The sequence below is a fragment of the Megalobrama amblycephala genome, linkage group LG5 (genome assembly GCF_018812025.1).
Source record: "Megalobrama amblycephala isolate DHTTF-2021 linkage group LG5, ASM1881202v1, whole genome shotgun sequence".
Classification (NCBI taxonomy): Eukaryota; Metazoa; Chordata; class Actinopteri; order Cypriniformes; family Xenocyprididae; genus Megalobrama; species Megalobrama amblycephala.
Genome location: NC_063048.1, coordinates 6,238,330 through 6,253,598, shown reverse-complemented (window position 1 = coordinate 6,253,598; position 15,269 = coordinate 6,238,330). Strand labels below are relative to the sequence as shown.

The window sequence follows — 15,269 nt, the reverse complement described above, 5'->3', positions numbered from 1 at the left end:
CAGTAAATTCCGTTGTAAAGTCCCCATACGAAGCACTGGGACACCACTTCCTTTTGAAAGGAAAGGAAAATTCTAACACGCTGCCCATTTGAGCATTGGACAGGGTAATATTTAATATCGAATTATATATCCCCATCATTTGTTCATGACCTTCACTTGTCTATTGTCTTTTCAACCTGTTCCCTTCCAAAATATGCAAGAGAGACGCAGACGGGTCATTCCTAAAGTTTGGTGGAGTTTATGTCCCCATTAAACAATACTGCATATTTTACATAAAATGTTAATCAACTTTCATGCCACATGGTTTTTCATGCATAGATGTACCCTAATTAACAAAAATTCATAATAATTAGTACCTAAGAATCATTTATTTAAAAAAAAAAAAAAAAAAACTATTTGAAGCACTTGACAGGCAATTTCCCATGTTCCCAATCATGTTTTCTCAACTTCGCTTTGAAATAAATGTTACATGTAGATTTCTAAATTAGCAATTAAGTATTTATTAAATGTAAGTATTAGTATATACATTTACATTTATATACATTTCTCTTTGACATAGAATACAATTTATTGTCGTACATATTTTTTTCATGTGTAAAACCATTAAAATAATTTGTGTCCCTCAAACTCCAGTCCACCCTGTTACATTGGTGCTATTTGCCTTTTGAAAATCTTAAGCGTATGCACTAAATCTCATGACTTGCTGGAAGTGACATCATTACTTGGAGGGAAAGCAACTCCAAGAACAAAATAAGAATCAGTCATGAATTTTCGCTGACTTGTCTAATAGCGTAAAACATAACATGTCCACCCTGTTGTCAATTTATATTGGACATGAAAATGTTTATTTTTAAAATAGATTTTATATATCTATTAAAATCTTCTGTTACCGTGTTGTTCTTTCCTAGCTAGTAATGTACTTTATTAGTTTAAAACGTCCACCCTGTTACACGCTGCTTTGTAAAAATGTCATGTAACAGTGTGGACACATTCCATAGAATGTGAAATATGAAATATTTGGTCAGGATTACTAGATTATACTAACCTGAGCTTGACCAGTGTGTTTTTATAATAGACAGGCATTTTCTTCCTCTGACAAGACTAAAAAAAATTGCATTTTAAAAATGTTTTCATCAAGTCTGCTCAATCCAAAATCCCCATGTCGGATTTCACCACTAGATTTACTGTATATATACTTTTTTAATATTTCTAGCGAATGCAATCACTGGTAATACTATTATAAAATGAAAAAAAAAAAAAAAAGATAACAGACAATGATATAATTTTTAAATTGTAAAAACATGAAATAATAATTTATAACATTTAAAATGTATAGTAAATAGTATTGATTACACACTAGGTGGTACCTAATTACATGTAATCTGGATTGGGTTATCAGATTCCAAAAATTAGATTATATTACATTTTAAAATACTTGTAATCTGATTACAGTTACTTTTTTATTGTTTACATATCATTCACACAATGGCAGTAAATCATTCATAATTTATTGATTCTCCCTAATTCTTCTTTTTTTTTATTTTTAAATGTTCCTTTCTAAAAAACTCTATAGCTTATATACATTCAGAAAGTCTAGTTTTGTGACCAGCCACTAGTCAGGTGGCTATAATTACATGTAAAATTGAGATGCCACAAAGCATTTGACCACTAGATTTAGAGAAATCATTTCAATTTTAAGGAGTGTTTTTTCAACATTGCAATTGAATCAACTCCTGACAAAAATTATTATTTGAAATATCACTCAGTAAGTCATTTAACCACAAATTGCTATGTCTTTAGAAAGGCTTTTGTCTTTCAAGAATGAAGTTGTGTTTATGCATTATACAGACTGCAAGTGTTTAAAAATGAAAATAGCGACGGCTCTCTTGTCTCCGTGAATACAGTAAGAAACTATGGTAACTTTAACCACATTTAACAGTACATTAGCAACATGCTAACGAAACATTTAGAAAGACAGTTTACAAATATCACTAAAAATATCATGTTATCATGGATCATGTCAGTTATTATTACTCCATCTGCCATTTTTCGCTGTTGTTCTTGCTTGCTTACCTAGTCTGATGATTCAGCTGTGCAGCTCCAGACATTAATACTGGCTGCCCTTGTGTAATGCCTTGAACATGAGCTGGCATATGCAAATATTGGGGGCGTACACTGAACTCTTGTTATTTAACTATGCCAAGGTAAATTCAATTTTTAATTCTAGGGCACCTTTAACATTTGTCACTCTCCACCAGGTACAACATTCTGATTGTTTTCTTGTTTTTTAAGCACAAATAATAATGTACTCATTCTAATACATTTATATTGTAATGTACTCACACATAAACAACACTCAACGCTGCCCTGCAATTGTTATCAATAAAATCGCTTCACCACTGAAGAGCTACTTTATATTTCTCAGCAAGGAGTTGGTAACATCACTGTTTTTGAATCACACACTGGTTCACTGTTAATAGAAAAACACAGACTGAGGTCATTCATACATACACAATCTCTCTCTCAGGCCCAGAAATGAACACAGACTTGATGTATTACACTTTTCTATGAATAGAATATTGAACTGGAGATCACTAAACTGCAAGCTTACCGGTGTTTTCAGAAAGCCTGCGTGTGCACATGGTTGCCAGGTTGAGAAAAATAAGTAAAACACTTAGCAGATATTTCCATAATGCGCAAGTTTGAAGCTCTGATTGGGGGATTTCATCTCTTGATATTAGGCAATGCCAGGTATGTTCCTCTACCGACCTGATTAAACTTTTTTTTAGCCTATATATTATATTCCATGCATTAATTTCTGCACATTTCCACTCCGTTTTAATCGCTTTTCTTGTATTCTAGTTAAGCGCGGTCCACTGCTGCATACTTGCTGCGGAATCGATACAGAAGCAGCTTTATTGATACTTGATCGCCAAGTAGTATGTTATTGAACACAACCCTAATATTTAATACACTTCATGTTGTTGATAACAAGCAATGGAATGTATTTTCTTTCTCTTTGGATTTTTACATCAATATGGTACACGATTATCTTATTAAATTTAATGTGATAAACAAGTTAGGTTAAAAGTAATCTAAAATAAATCAAAAAGTAGTCTGATTATGTTACATAAAATGTGTAATGTAATGGATTACATTACTAACTACAATTTGTTAGGGTTTGACGAGACAGTTCACGAGACGAGACACGAGATTGAGTTCACGAGAATGAAACAAGATGAGATTTTTACACAGTATTTTTAAGAAATCATCAATGACGAAATATATGACTAGAAAAATAGTTTGCAGGTGCATTTGAAATGTTTTAACTAATCATCTTTTAATGAATGCCATTTCAGTTCTACTTTGAGTATGAATTATCATATGCAGTGAAAGACAACAATACTCAAGCACTGCGAAAGGTTTTGCTACAAACTCAACTGACTGGCTTCTTTCCTGTATGATTTCACACGAGTCTCAGACCTTCAGATCTTAGAACTGTACATGATTTATGAGCTTCTACACCTCTTGACCTCATAACTGAACTCCTTTCCACAAATTGATCATAGAAATAAAAACGGTATAAATAAAAATGAATAAAACCATTTTCTCTTAGTCTTATTAAGGGCAAACAATAAGTGCAACCATAATCAAAGCACTCTCTCAATATTCAAAGTGCAAATAGAGACCAAATTTTTCTTCAAGCATGATACAGAGCTAAGAGATGGTTTCAACTACACAGCCCAGACTAAGATAGCTTTCATATTGGGAGATATTTGCATGCACCAGGAAGCCGCTTTCAAAATGCAGGGTATTGAAATCGTGTTTGAATGCGCACTCGCGTTTTACTTTCGCTTTCGATTTCTCAATTGCGCATACTCTGTGAATAGGGAGTGGCGGCACATTATACAAGATCAGATGTTTGCTTAGGCTCTGCTGTGCGACAAATCCTCCGCCATGGTCTTGTCAGTCATCTCGCCACTTACTCTTGTCACGTGACCAGTGAGCTCTGATTCCTGCTGCACTATGTACTTACGACTCTGCAGCTTGTGCTGGATGAGCTTATTTCGGTCCCACTTTATATTAAGTGGCCTTAACTACTATGTACTTACATTTAAATTAATGATTTGATACAATTCACTTATTGTGTACATACAGTACAGTCCAAAAGTTTGGAACCACTAAGATTTTTAATGTTTTTAAAAGAAGTTTCATCTGCTCACCAAGGCTACATTTATTTAATTAAAAATACAGTAAAAAACAGTAATATTGTGAAATATTATTACAATTTAAAATAACTGTGTACTATTTAAATATATTTGACAAAGTAATTTATTCCTGTGATGCAAAGCTGAATTTTCAGCATCGTTACTCCAGTCTTCAGTGTCACATGATCCTTCAGAAATCATTCTAATATGCTGATTTGCTGCTCAATAAACATTTATGATTATTTTCAATGTTGAAAACAGTTGTGTACTTTTTTTTTCAGGATTCCTTGATGAATAGAAAGTTCAAAAGAACAGCATTTATCTGAAATACAAAGCTTCTGTAGCATTATACACTACCGTTCAAAAGTTTGGGGTCAGTAAGAATTTTTATTTTTATTTTTTTGAAAAGAAATTAAAGAAATGAATACTTTTATTCAGGAAGGATGCATTAAATCAATCAAAAGTGGCAGTAAAGACATTTATAATGTTACAAAAGATTAGATTTCAGATAAACACTGTTCTTTTGAACTTTCTATTCATCAAATAATCCTGAAAAAAAATATTGTACACAAATATTTTGTACAATTGTACACATTAAATGTTTCTTGAGCAGCAGATCGGCATATTAGAATGATTTCTGAAGGATCATGTGACACTGAAGACTGGAGTAATGATGCTGAAAATTCAGCTTTGCATCACAGGAATAAATTACTTTGTGAAATATATTCAAATAGAAAACACTTATTTTAAATTGTAATAATATTTCACAATATTACTGTTTTTACTGTATTTTTAATTAAATAAATGTAGCCTTGGTGAGCAGACGAAACTTCTTTTAAAAACATTAAAAATCTTAGTGGTTCCAAACTTTTGGACTGTACTGTACATGTTTTTACATTGTACTTATATTTGAATAATGTAATTACACCTGTAATTAATTTCTGTAATTACATTTATAATTACACTGTTGACCCATCCCTTACACCTAACCCCTACCCTTAAACCAACCCATACCACCAAAGCTTTCCCTAACCTTACCATTATCCACCTCAATAGCAGCAAACGTGTTTTGCAATTTAATATGAACCCAATAAGTACATTGTACTTATTTTTTGATGTAAGTACATAGTAGTTAAGGCCACTTAATATAAAGTGGGACCCTTATTTCTATAAAAAGCAAAATGACAGTGGAGCCTTAATGTAAACATAACGGTGGCTTATTATATCCCAATTTCACCCTCACACTCCGTAATGGCAATATTGCGAGACAGCTGTTCACCTCGATGAGAAATCTCGTCACATTTTAATCTTGTGAGATCTTGTCACACCCCTAGTAATTTGGTATCAGTAACAGACTACAATTTGTAAGTAATGTACCCAGTATGGGTCTAACAGAATTTTGTGTTTTCAGCAAAGCAGAATTATGAGTATTTCTATGCTGGAGAAATACCATTCACCATTGCCTTGTGCATGTGGGACCAGAACCACAATTTCAGTAATTATGTACAAAAGTATTTACAGGTACTGCAGTTGTTTCCTTACTGTCACTGAAACTGAGCACAACATGATTATTGTTGGGTTTTCACTGCAAAGCAACACAAAAATGCTGCGAATATCACTGCAATTTTTGAGAAAGTAGCAGCAAGTTCAGTCATTTTAGGCCGCAAAAACCAGAAAAGCTCCCGCAAAATCTTGGTGGGACTGATTTCATTGATATTGAGTTTTGAGAATCTGTGATTTTTGTTGGTATTGGAGTCCAAAAATGCTGTTTAGGTTTGCAGCTCACTATGTTTTGAGATGCAGCCGTATTCTGTCAAACAATGATAATTGTGTTGGATAATTTGTTTCATAGAGGGTAAACCATCTGTCTTTCTTCACCAGATAATGCTGAAATACAAGGACAAGAAATGGTACCAGCTCTGAGGTCCCTGCAGGGAGTCAGCGGACCTTCCTGTGAAAACCGCAGATCCATCATCTCTCCTCCATTTCTTCCTTCTCTTCCTGTGTCTCTCTCTCTGTGATGTCCAGAGACTGCCACTCTCGCTCAGCACAACGTCACGCGGCATTACCTCGAGCTGAGGAGCTGCGGAAAGACAGAGGAGACAGGAGGGGAAGGAACGGGACAGGCGCATTAGGCCGGGATTTCCTTCCCTTCTCGGTGGCAGTTGAGTTTCCTCTCCTAAAAAAAAAAACAAAGCCGTGTATCTTGTCTTGGAGTTGGGAGAGGGGGTCTGTCACTGGTGCTGCCCCCTGTCTTATACCTTCATTCACCACGCTGTCATTTTTACTGCCATTCTATCTGCAAAGAAACTACAAAAAGGATTGTGGGACATTTTGGGCAAAGAAATTATTTAAGATGAATGAATGGGTTAGAGAGACATACAGCTGACGGAAGAAGGTCCAATGTCTGCATAGCCAAGCTTAATGCTTCTGATAATCTGTCACTAGAGCAAGAAAAGATTGCATGTCTAGTGATTTAATTTAGGAAATTAGTGCTTTTTCTTATTTTACGAATTCGAGTGAATCTCATGAAAACACATCCAGGTAATATTTCACCTCGAAATCAATATTTTGCATAAAGAAAACACTCTTTAAGCAAACTGTTTCTTGTTTATTTTGATTTTAAGGTGAAACATAACCTGCATTTCATGAGATTCACTCAGTAATCATGTTACTTATGGAAAAGGCCGGATTGTCTTACATAAGGTGTACCATTTAATTTCACCTCTAAAGGGCTGGAAGTTGCTGTATTTACCACATATCATGTGATTATTTTGCCATATGAAATTGCAGACAGGCCTGGGCAGTGAAGCTGATCTGATCATGCATCATTTTGTTGATTCTTTCGTCTAAACGACGTATTGGTTTACACTGATCAGGTCTCAAAGAGCTTTTACGGAAGAGCTCTGACTATGATGTACACTATACGCTGCGCTGACACTGGAGAAAGTTGTTCATTTTTAAATTAAATATATAAAGAGAACGCGTAGGTGAATCTCACAGAAACATCTCACAGTATTTCACCCCAGAATTTTGCATTGTGCTTGGAAAACAATACATTAAATTTAAATCAGAATTAATTAAAGGCTACAAATACTATGATGATGTATATATATTTCTTTTAAATTTTAATTTATTTTTTCCTGCATTACAGAATAAAAATGTGCCTAATTGTCATGAAAAAGTGCAAAAAATGGGCTTAGTTTTCTGTAAACAAAATCTAATTTAGTATTTCTCCGATATTTTTTTTTTTTTTTGGGGGCTGAAACGTGACCCCGACATGCTCTTAAAGGAACACTCTACTTTTTTTTGAAAATAGGCTCATTTTCCAACTCCCTTAGAGTTAAACAGTTACCGTTTTCGAATCCGTTCAGCTGATCTCCGGGTCTGGCGGTGCCACTTTTAGCATGGCTTAGCATAGTTCATTGAATCTGATTAGACCGTTAGCATCTCGCTCAAAAATGACCAAAGAGTTTCGATATTTTTTCCTATTTAAAACTTGACTCTTCTGTAGTTACGTCGTGTACTAAGACCGACGGAAAATGAAAAGTTGCGATTTTCTACGGCTAGGAACGATACTCTCATTCCGGCGTAATAATCAAGGAACTTTGCTGCCGTACCATGGGTGCAGCAGGCGCAATGATATTACAAAAATCTCACAAAAGTCTCCATTGTTGCAAGGCACGCTCCCTGTGCAAGCAGGGGGTCACAAGCACTGCGTAATATCATTGCGCCTGCTGCACCCATGGTACGGCAGCAAAGTTCCTTGATTATTACGCCGGAATGAGAGTATAGTTCCAAGCCGTATCGGCCTAGAAAATCGCAACTTTTCATTTTCCGTCGGTCTTAGTACACGATGTAACTACAGAAGAGTCGAGTTTTAAATAGGAAAAATATCGAAACTCTTTGGTCATTTTTGAGCGAGATGCTAACGGTCTAATCAGATTCAATGAACTATGCTAAGCTATGCTAAAAGTGGTACCGCCAGACCCGGAGATCGGCTGAACGGATTCGAAAACGGTAACTGTTTAACTCTAGGGGAGTTGGAAAATGAGGCTATTTTCAAAAAAAAGTGGAGCGTTCCTTTAACCGGTTTCACCCGTGTGAATAACTGCTGAATGTTTGCTGGTTCTATACAAACAGAGACCCGAAGAGCGTCAATTATTTTTGTTCTGAAGGAGCGGGTTATTTTTGAACGCAAGTGTGAGGCATGATCTTGATTATGTGCCTTGTGATGATTGACATGTCAGAAACCCGTCCCGCTCTGCTCTGCTCTCCAGCGAGCTCCTACGGACGGGACACCGGCGGAATGTGCCGAGAGTACTGAATCTTCATATGCAAAACAGGTTCCCGCAATGGCTTATGGGGGACTCGGTACAGTACCGGGTGACCTCCTCATCCGAATGGTATTTTCTAAGAAGCCTTTTGGATGGACTAATGCATGAGTTTGTCATCCTCACAGAGAGGTGAATATATCCTATCTCTGTGTTTGTTGCTGCAGTGGAAGCGACCACTAAATGTTCAATGCAGCTCCATACTCTTGATCAGCAGCCCTCGAGAGGGGGTTACCTTCTGCCTTTGCTTTGCGACCCATGAATATATGCTAACCTCGACTCGTGTGCGTATACGTGTGTGTTCGTGGACATACATGTACGCAAGAATATGTGTATGCTCACGTTTATATAAACTAAAGATACAATATATTTGAAAGCATATGTTTTCTTTAAGTGTGTTTTCTTATTTATGAGGTGCAAGAAATTGCTGCTATTTGTGTTTAATTCAGAGCATCTGTTGACGCTTCTTCTTCTGTTTTTTGTTTGTTTGTTTGTCACATTGCTGCCAAATGTTGTAAATATTAATACTTCTGAAGACAAACTTGAGAGTGCTGACGATGCAGTCAAAGTGACTGAGATGGAGGCCGTGATCTGACTAGACTCCAAAGAGTTGCTTTGCTGTGGAAGTTGTTCTCACGAAGAAGATGTTCCTTATAATTTAAAACATAAGTGTCATGGAATCTGCACACACACACACGCACATATATATAGATATAGATAGCAAACCACTCCTTCTGTTGCCATGGTGTTTGTGTAAATATCTATCAAAATAGCCATTTTGACCTACTGAACATCTAATCCAGCTTCTCTGCTTCATATATTTTTCTTTTCTATGAGCAGTTGTGTGGTTTTGCACTATGTTTTATATTATAATGTCGTCAGAGTCATTTTATTATTACTATTTTTGTAGTTGGTGTTGTTCTTCATTTTGGACATTTTGTTTCTTTAAGAAGGACCAAACTGAGACAGATGCTAAGTGTAAATGAGGTGGCTCACACTCTCACATTTGTCCTCATTGCCAGTTTAATGATATTCTAATATATTTATACATTTGAAATAATAATAATAATTTACTTTTAATTTCAGATATTTACAAATGAATACTTTTATTCTATTATTTGGAATGAAAGGGCACATTTTAAGATATATAAATTGGTTGTGTATGTATATATATATATATATATTCTCACTGAAACCTTTTACGGCGAGCCATCTGCTTAAAGGATTAGTTCACTTTCAAATTAAAATTTCCTGACAATTTACCCATGTCATCCATGACCTTGTCTCTTCAGTCGAAAATAAATTAAGTTTTAATTAATTTATCAAATGAATGTTTTTGATGAAAACATTCCAGGATTTTTCTCCATATAGTGGACTTCAATGGCCTCCAAACGGTTGAAGGTCAAAATGACGGTTTCATTGCAGCTTCAAAGGACTTTAAACGATCCCAGACGAGGAATAAGGGTCTTGTCTAGAGAAACCATCGCTCATTTTTCTAAAAAAATTATTAAAAATTATATACGTTTTGACCATAAATACTCATCTTGAACTAGCTCTCTTCTTCAACTCTATTAGATTCCAGCAGTGTAGACACTGCTAAGTGTATTACTGCCCTCCACAGGTCAAAGTTTGAACTAATTGTTATGTACTTGCACTAGCATATTGTATATGACAATTTAGTTCAAACTTTGACCTGTGGAGGGCAGTAATACACTTAGCAGTGTCTACACTGCTGGAATCTAATAGAGTTGAAGAAGAGAGCTAGTTCAAGATGAGTATTTATGGTTAAAATGTATAACATTTTATTTTTATTTTTTTTAGAAAATGAGTGATGCTTTCTCTAGATAAGACCCTTATTTCTCATCTGGGATTGCGTAGAACACTTTGAAGCTACACTGAAACTGTCATTTTGACCTTCAACCGTCCAGTTTCAGTTAAACTGAAGTTAGTCTAAATTAAAAGAAATGAGTTCATACAACTCAAAACAATAAAACAGTTCAGTTTACTTGAAATATCTCAGTGTTGTGAACTCAAAAGAAAAAGAAAGTTCTAAATACTCATAACAGTTAATTTAACTGAACTAATTTGTTCAATTTAAGTTTGTCCTACTCAAAACAATTAAGTATTTTGAGCATTAGGGTTTACGGTGTGAAGTCCACTATATGGAGAATAATCTTGGAATGTTTTCATCAAAAACCTCAATTTCTGTTCAACTGAAGAAAGAAAGACATGGACATCTTGGATGACATGGGGGTGAGTAAATTATCAGGAAAATTTTCATTTGAAAGTGAACTAATCCTTTAAAGGGGGAAAGACGAGCTAAAGGATCTCTGAAATCATTGGCCATCTCTCTGTACTGTCTGTCCTCTGATTTCTCTTGCACAAAAGGCAGCATGATATCGTGTTTACAAACTTGAATCGTCCATCTACATTATGTTTTGGCTTTTTTTTCCCCTTTAGTCCTGCTAGTGAGATGTTTGTAAAGGAACAAATCACGAGTATTTACTCTCTACTATTGATTATTATGTTTCTTTTTTTCTATAGTATACTCAGAGCATTGTTATTTGAGTTTCCATGAAGATCATTTGAACATGCCTAGCTGAAATCCTGAAGCACTATCCTGCAAAGGTTCGGTTTTAGGAGTCGTCGGGGATGATTCTCCGCGGGGTTGTAGGTTTTCTCATTATAGCCGACTTATTGTACAGTTTTATTAATCAGACTTTCACATGAATGTTTGTCTTAATCTGCTGCCACCCAACAATTTAGGAAACATGTTTATAGACATAACTGTGCAATGGAAAATAAATGTAACAGAAAGATTTACTTCCAGCCGTTTTGATTCCACACTTCATTTTGCATACTCTGGCCACTAGATGTCACAGTTTGAACTCTCAGTTTGTAAGAATTAAATAATAACTCTGGTTGATTGCATCTATTTTACCCTTTATAAATAAATTACACTACCATTCAAAAGTTTGGAAACATTACTATTTTTAATGTTTTCGAAAGAAATCTCTTCTACTCATCAAGCCTGCATTTATTTGATCAGAAATTCAGAAAATATTATTACAATTTAAAATAATGGTTTTCTATTATAATATACTTTAAAATATAATTTATTTCTGTGATGCAAAGCTGAATTTTCAGCATCATTAAATCCAGCCTTCAGTGTCACATGATCCTTCAGAAATCATTCTAATATGCTGATTTATTACAAATGTTGTGCTGCTTAATATTTTTTTTATAACGCGATACTTCTTTTCAGGATTCTTTGATGAATAAAAAGTTAAAAAAAGAGCAGCATTTATTTAAATTAAATCTTTTGTAACAATATACACTACTGTTCAAAAGTTTGGGTTAGTATTTCTTTTTTTTTTTTGGAAGAAATTAATACTTTTTTTCAGCTAGGATGTGTTAAATTGTTAAAAAGTGATAGTAAAGATTTATATTGTTAGAAAATATTTAGATTTTGAATAAATGCTGTTCTTTTTGACTATTTATTCATCAATGAATCCTGAAAAACTATCACAGTTTCCAAAAAAATATTAAGCAACACAACTGTTTCCAACATTGATAATAACTGAGTATCAAATCAGCATATTAGAATGATTTCTGAAGGATTATGTGAAACAAAAGACTGGAGTAATGGCTGATGAAAATTCAGCTTTGCATCACAGAAATAAATTATATTTTAAAAATAAATAAAAACTCCTCTGCCATCGGTAGGTCATAATTTAGTACAGCAAAAGGCAGCAAAGTGGCATACGTTGCAGAGTAATGAATCTGTTTGGAAGAGACAGACACTTATTTATAACATGATGTATTTTGTATAATAATAATAATAATAATAAATGTTTCTTGAGCAGCAAATCAGCATATTAGAATGATTTCTGAAGGATCATGTGACAAAAGACTGGAGTAATGGCTGATGAAAATTCAGCTTTGCATCACAGAAATAAATCATATTTTAAAGTGTATTAAAATAGAAACCCATTATTTAAAATTGTAATAATATTTCACAATATTTCTGGGGGTTTTTTTCTGTATTTTTGATCAAATAAATGCAGCCTTGATGAGCATAAGAGACTTCTTTCAAAAACATTAAAAATAGTAATGTTTCCAAACTTTTGAATGGTAGTGTAAATAAGTAAATGTATAAGAAATAAATGTATAATCTGAAAAGAAACATTGGCTATCAAATATGAAAACATACATGTTGCAATGCACTAAAGCTGATGTTTTATAGAAATTAATAATTGATTTAACTTTTTAACAAGGTGTGATGCCAGTTATGCTCATTCTCTCTACAACCTTACACTAACTCTTAGTTTTTTACTTATCTGAGTAAAAAATACTACTTGTAGCCTAAGCCTATTTAAACAATAAAAAGTGTGTATAAAACTGCAGATAAAGCTGACAAAAATCTGCTGTGTGTTCCTTAATATTAGGTCATTTTGGGCGACTGATAACGCTCTGTTCATAAAAACTGACACTTTTTTTGTAGTGCACATTGGACTGACTGCAGTCCGTCTGATGTCAAATAGCGCTGCAGTTCTTCATACGGCCTGCAGGGGGCTCTAATATCAACCAGAGCAACTACGAAAGGCGCATCAGAATGAAGGGGAGGGAAACTTCAATTTGGCGTCTAGCGCTCCGTTGAATTACTTAAACTCTCTCAGTCTGCCTGGATCAGTGCTCAGCAGAAGCTGCATCTCCTTTGTTTTCCTTTTCCTATGTTTATTTAAGTATCGGATGAATGGAAAATAAACCGACACGCGGAAGAAAGCGACTCAGTGACACTGGATACAAACGGCGTTTCAGACAGCGATCATCTGATGCTCTGAGGTCCAAAGTGTGTCTGCTGAAAAGAAACAAGCGTCCATCAACTCGCAAGCTGTGATACTTTAACAAGCTCGGATATGTAATGAAATATAGTTTTACGACGGGATTTTTTCCATGTTCACATGTCAAACCTTGTATTCGTTTCATGTCCGATATGAAAGGGCAGGTTATCAAGGTATTGAGGTAAATATGATGCACTTTAAACTTTGTTTACATTGATGCTGATGAGATTTAGTATTTCTTCATCTGTTTGGGAATGTAATAATCGTTTTTATTGCCTTTTGATAGTGAATTCAGCACTGGAAAGTCTTGTTTACTAATGATGGATTGACATATGTAGCACTGAAGATGGGAAGACTGTATCATATGGAGTTTGGGAATGTCCAGTGATTTGGGAATGATGAACAACGGACCCACTATCGTCTATGAATGGCTGAAAACCCTCCAGCTGTGTCAGTATGTGGAGTCCTTTGTTGATAATGGGTATGATGACCTGGAGGTGTGCAAACAGATAGGAGACCCTGACCTGGATGCCATCGGGGTCATCACACCACACCACCGGGAAAAGGTTCTCCGGGCCGTGGAGAGGCTCCGAGATGAAGACAAGAAGGTGTCGCCAGGGCTGTATTTCACACTAGAACCCCTTCCACATGGCACATATCCGAACACAGCTCAAATTAGTGACTGCAAACAGAAATGCACCAAGTCATGGGTCAATTCTACCTGGGACAGGCCCAGGATTGGACTCTCCAACGACTTCAAAGCACTAGAGAACCACAAGGAGCCGGTGGTGTATCCTAAACTCAAGCTGAAGATAATGATAAGGGATAAGCTGGTGAAGGATGGAATAGACCTGAGCAAAATGCCCTACTCGTATAAGGTGAGTGCTAACCTTTATGTCATTATTGTTATCACCTGAAAATGTTTGCACAATCTCTTTGTTTTGCCGCAGAGATATTGACATTTTATTCCTGCCTTGAAAGGTTACCCGTTGGCTTGAAATTTACCCACCTGTTGTGTGTGTGTTTAGTCTCATTTTGGGGGTAATAAACATCCTAGGGAGGCTGTGTCTGCAAAATGTCAACCGTTATTATATTTATTTGTGCATTATTGGTCGACCGATATGGGGGTTTCTTTTGGTGGCTGATGCAGAAACTGGATGGTTGCAGTTTAATGACAGCAAAATATGATGTACACGCAATTTCTGAAATGAAATGCTGAATTGCTTGATAATATTTACTTCAAATTCACTAAAACTTTTGGCCGACTCTAGGCCGAATGTCCAGTGTTTTTTGACCCATGCTTAAAAGTCCAAATATTGCTTGAATAAGCATTCTGGCTGATATATAGGTCCATCTCGAGTGCGTCGGAAAAGCCAAGCAGTTGCTTGGAGTGGCAGTGGAGCGAACATGGTATAGTTACTGGTTATCGTATAGTTTTGGATGAATAAATTGCATGTTTACATAGGTTGATCTCAATCCAAAGAAAGGAGCAGTATGTAATGTGATTCAAAGGTCTGCGTTTTGACATGTAGAGATGCATCGGAAATGCTGTTAATCGAACTGCTGAGTAATCCTAATCTTGTTGGTCTAGTGTAGCATTGAAGTTCATGTTGTGGCACGCTTGATGCTTCCCAAGACAGATGATTTTATCCAGCCGGAGACGTTGAATTATTAGACAACCTTAATTGAAGTTGTTATTCATTAGTGCACTCTGGGGGTTTGAGAGCAGGCGAGTCTCGGCTCTAATCGATAACCTAGAGAACAAGAACTGTAATCCATTATCTACACTGAATGCTATTAAAAGAGTGATTTACTGTGCAGTTAACATCATCTGAAGGTTAAGAGCTTTTACATAACAGGCAGGCTAATGCAATGTATGTTTA

General features: G+C 35.4%; 2 protein-coding genes across 6 annotated transcripts in view; both read left to right on the top strand.

The window, feature by feature from the left end:
• The window catches only part of stxbp5b (syntaxin binding protein 5b (tomosyn)), a 79,541-nt gene extending 72,234 nt beyond the window's left edge, over positions 1-7,307 (top strand). For all 5 annotated transcript variants that reach the window (XM_048190488.1, XM_048190492.1, XM_048190489.1 and 2 more), the window contains one exon: positions 6,090-7,307. In XM_048190488.1, coding sequence (XP_048046445.1) covers positions 6,090-6,131 — 42 coding nt within the window. In that variant the 3' untranslated portion in view covers positions 6,132-7,307. The remainder of the gene's footprint in view (positions 1-6,089) is intronic.
• Positions 7,308-13,137: 5,830 nt separating this feature from the next.
• Positions 13,138-15,269, top strand: part of sash1b (SAM and SH3 domain containing 1b) — a 125,848-nt gene continuing 123,716 nt past the window's right edge. The window contains exons 1-2 of the mRNA XM_048190485.1: positions 13,138-13,567; positions 13,673-14,264. Coding sequence (XP_048046442.1) covers positions 13,764-14,264 — 501 coding nt within the window. The 5' untranslated portion in view covers positions 13,138-13,567; positions 13,673-13,763. The remainder of the gene's footprint in view (positions 13,568-13,672; positions 14,265-15,269) is intronic.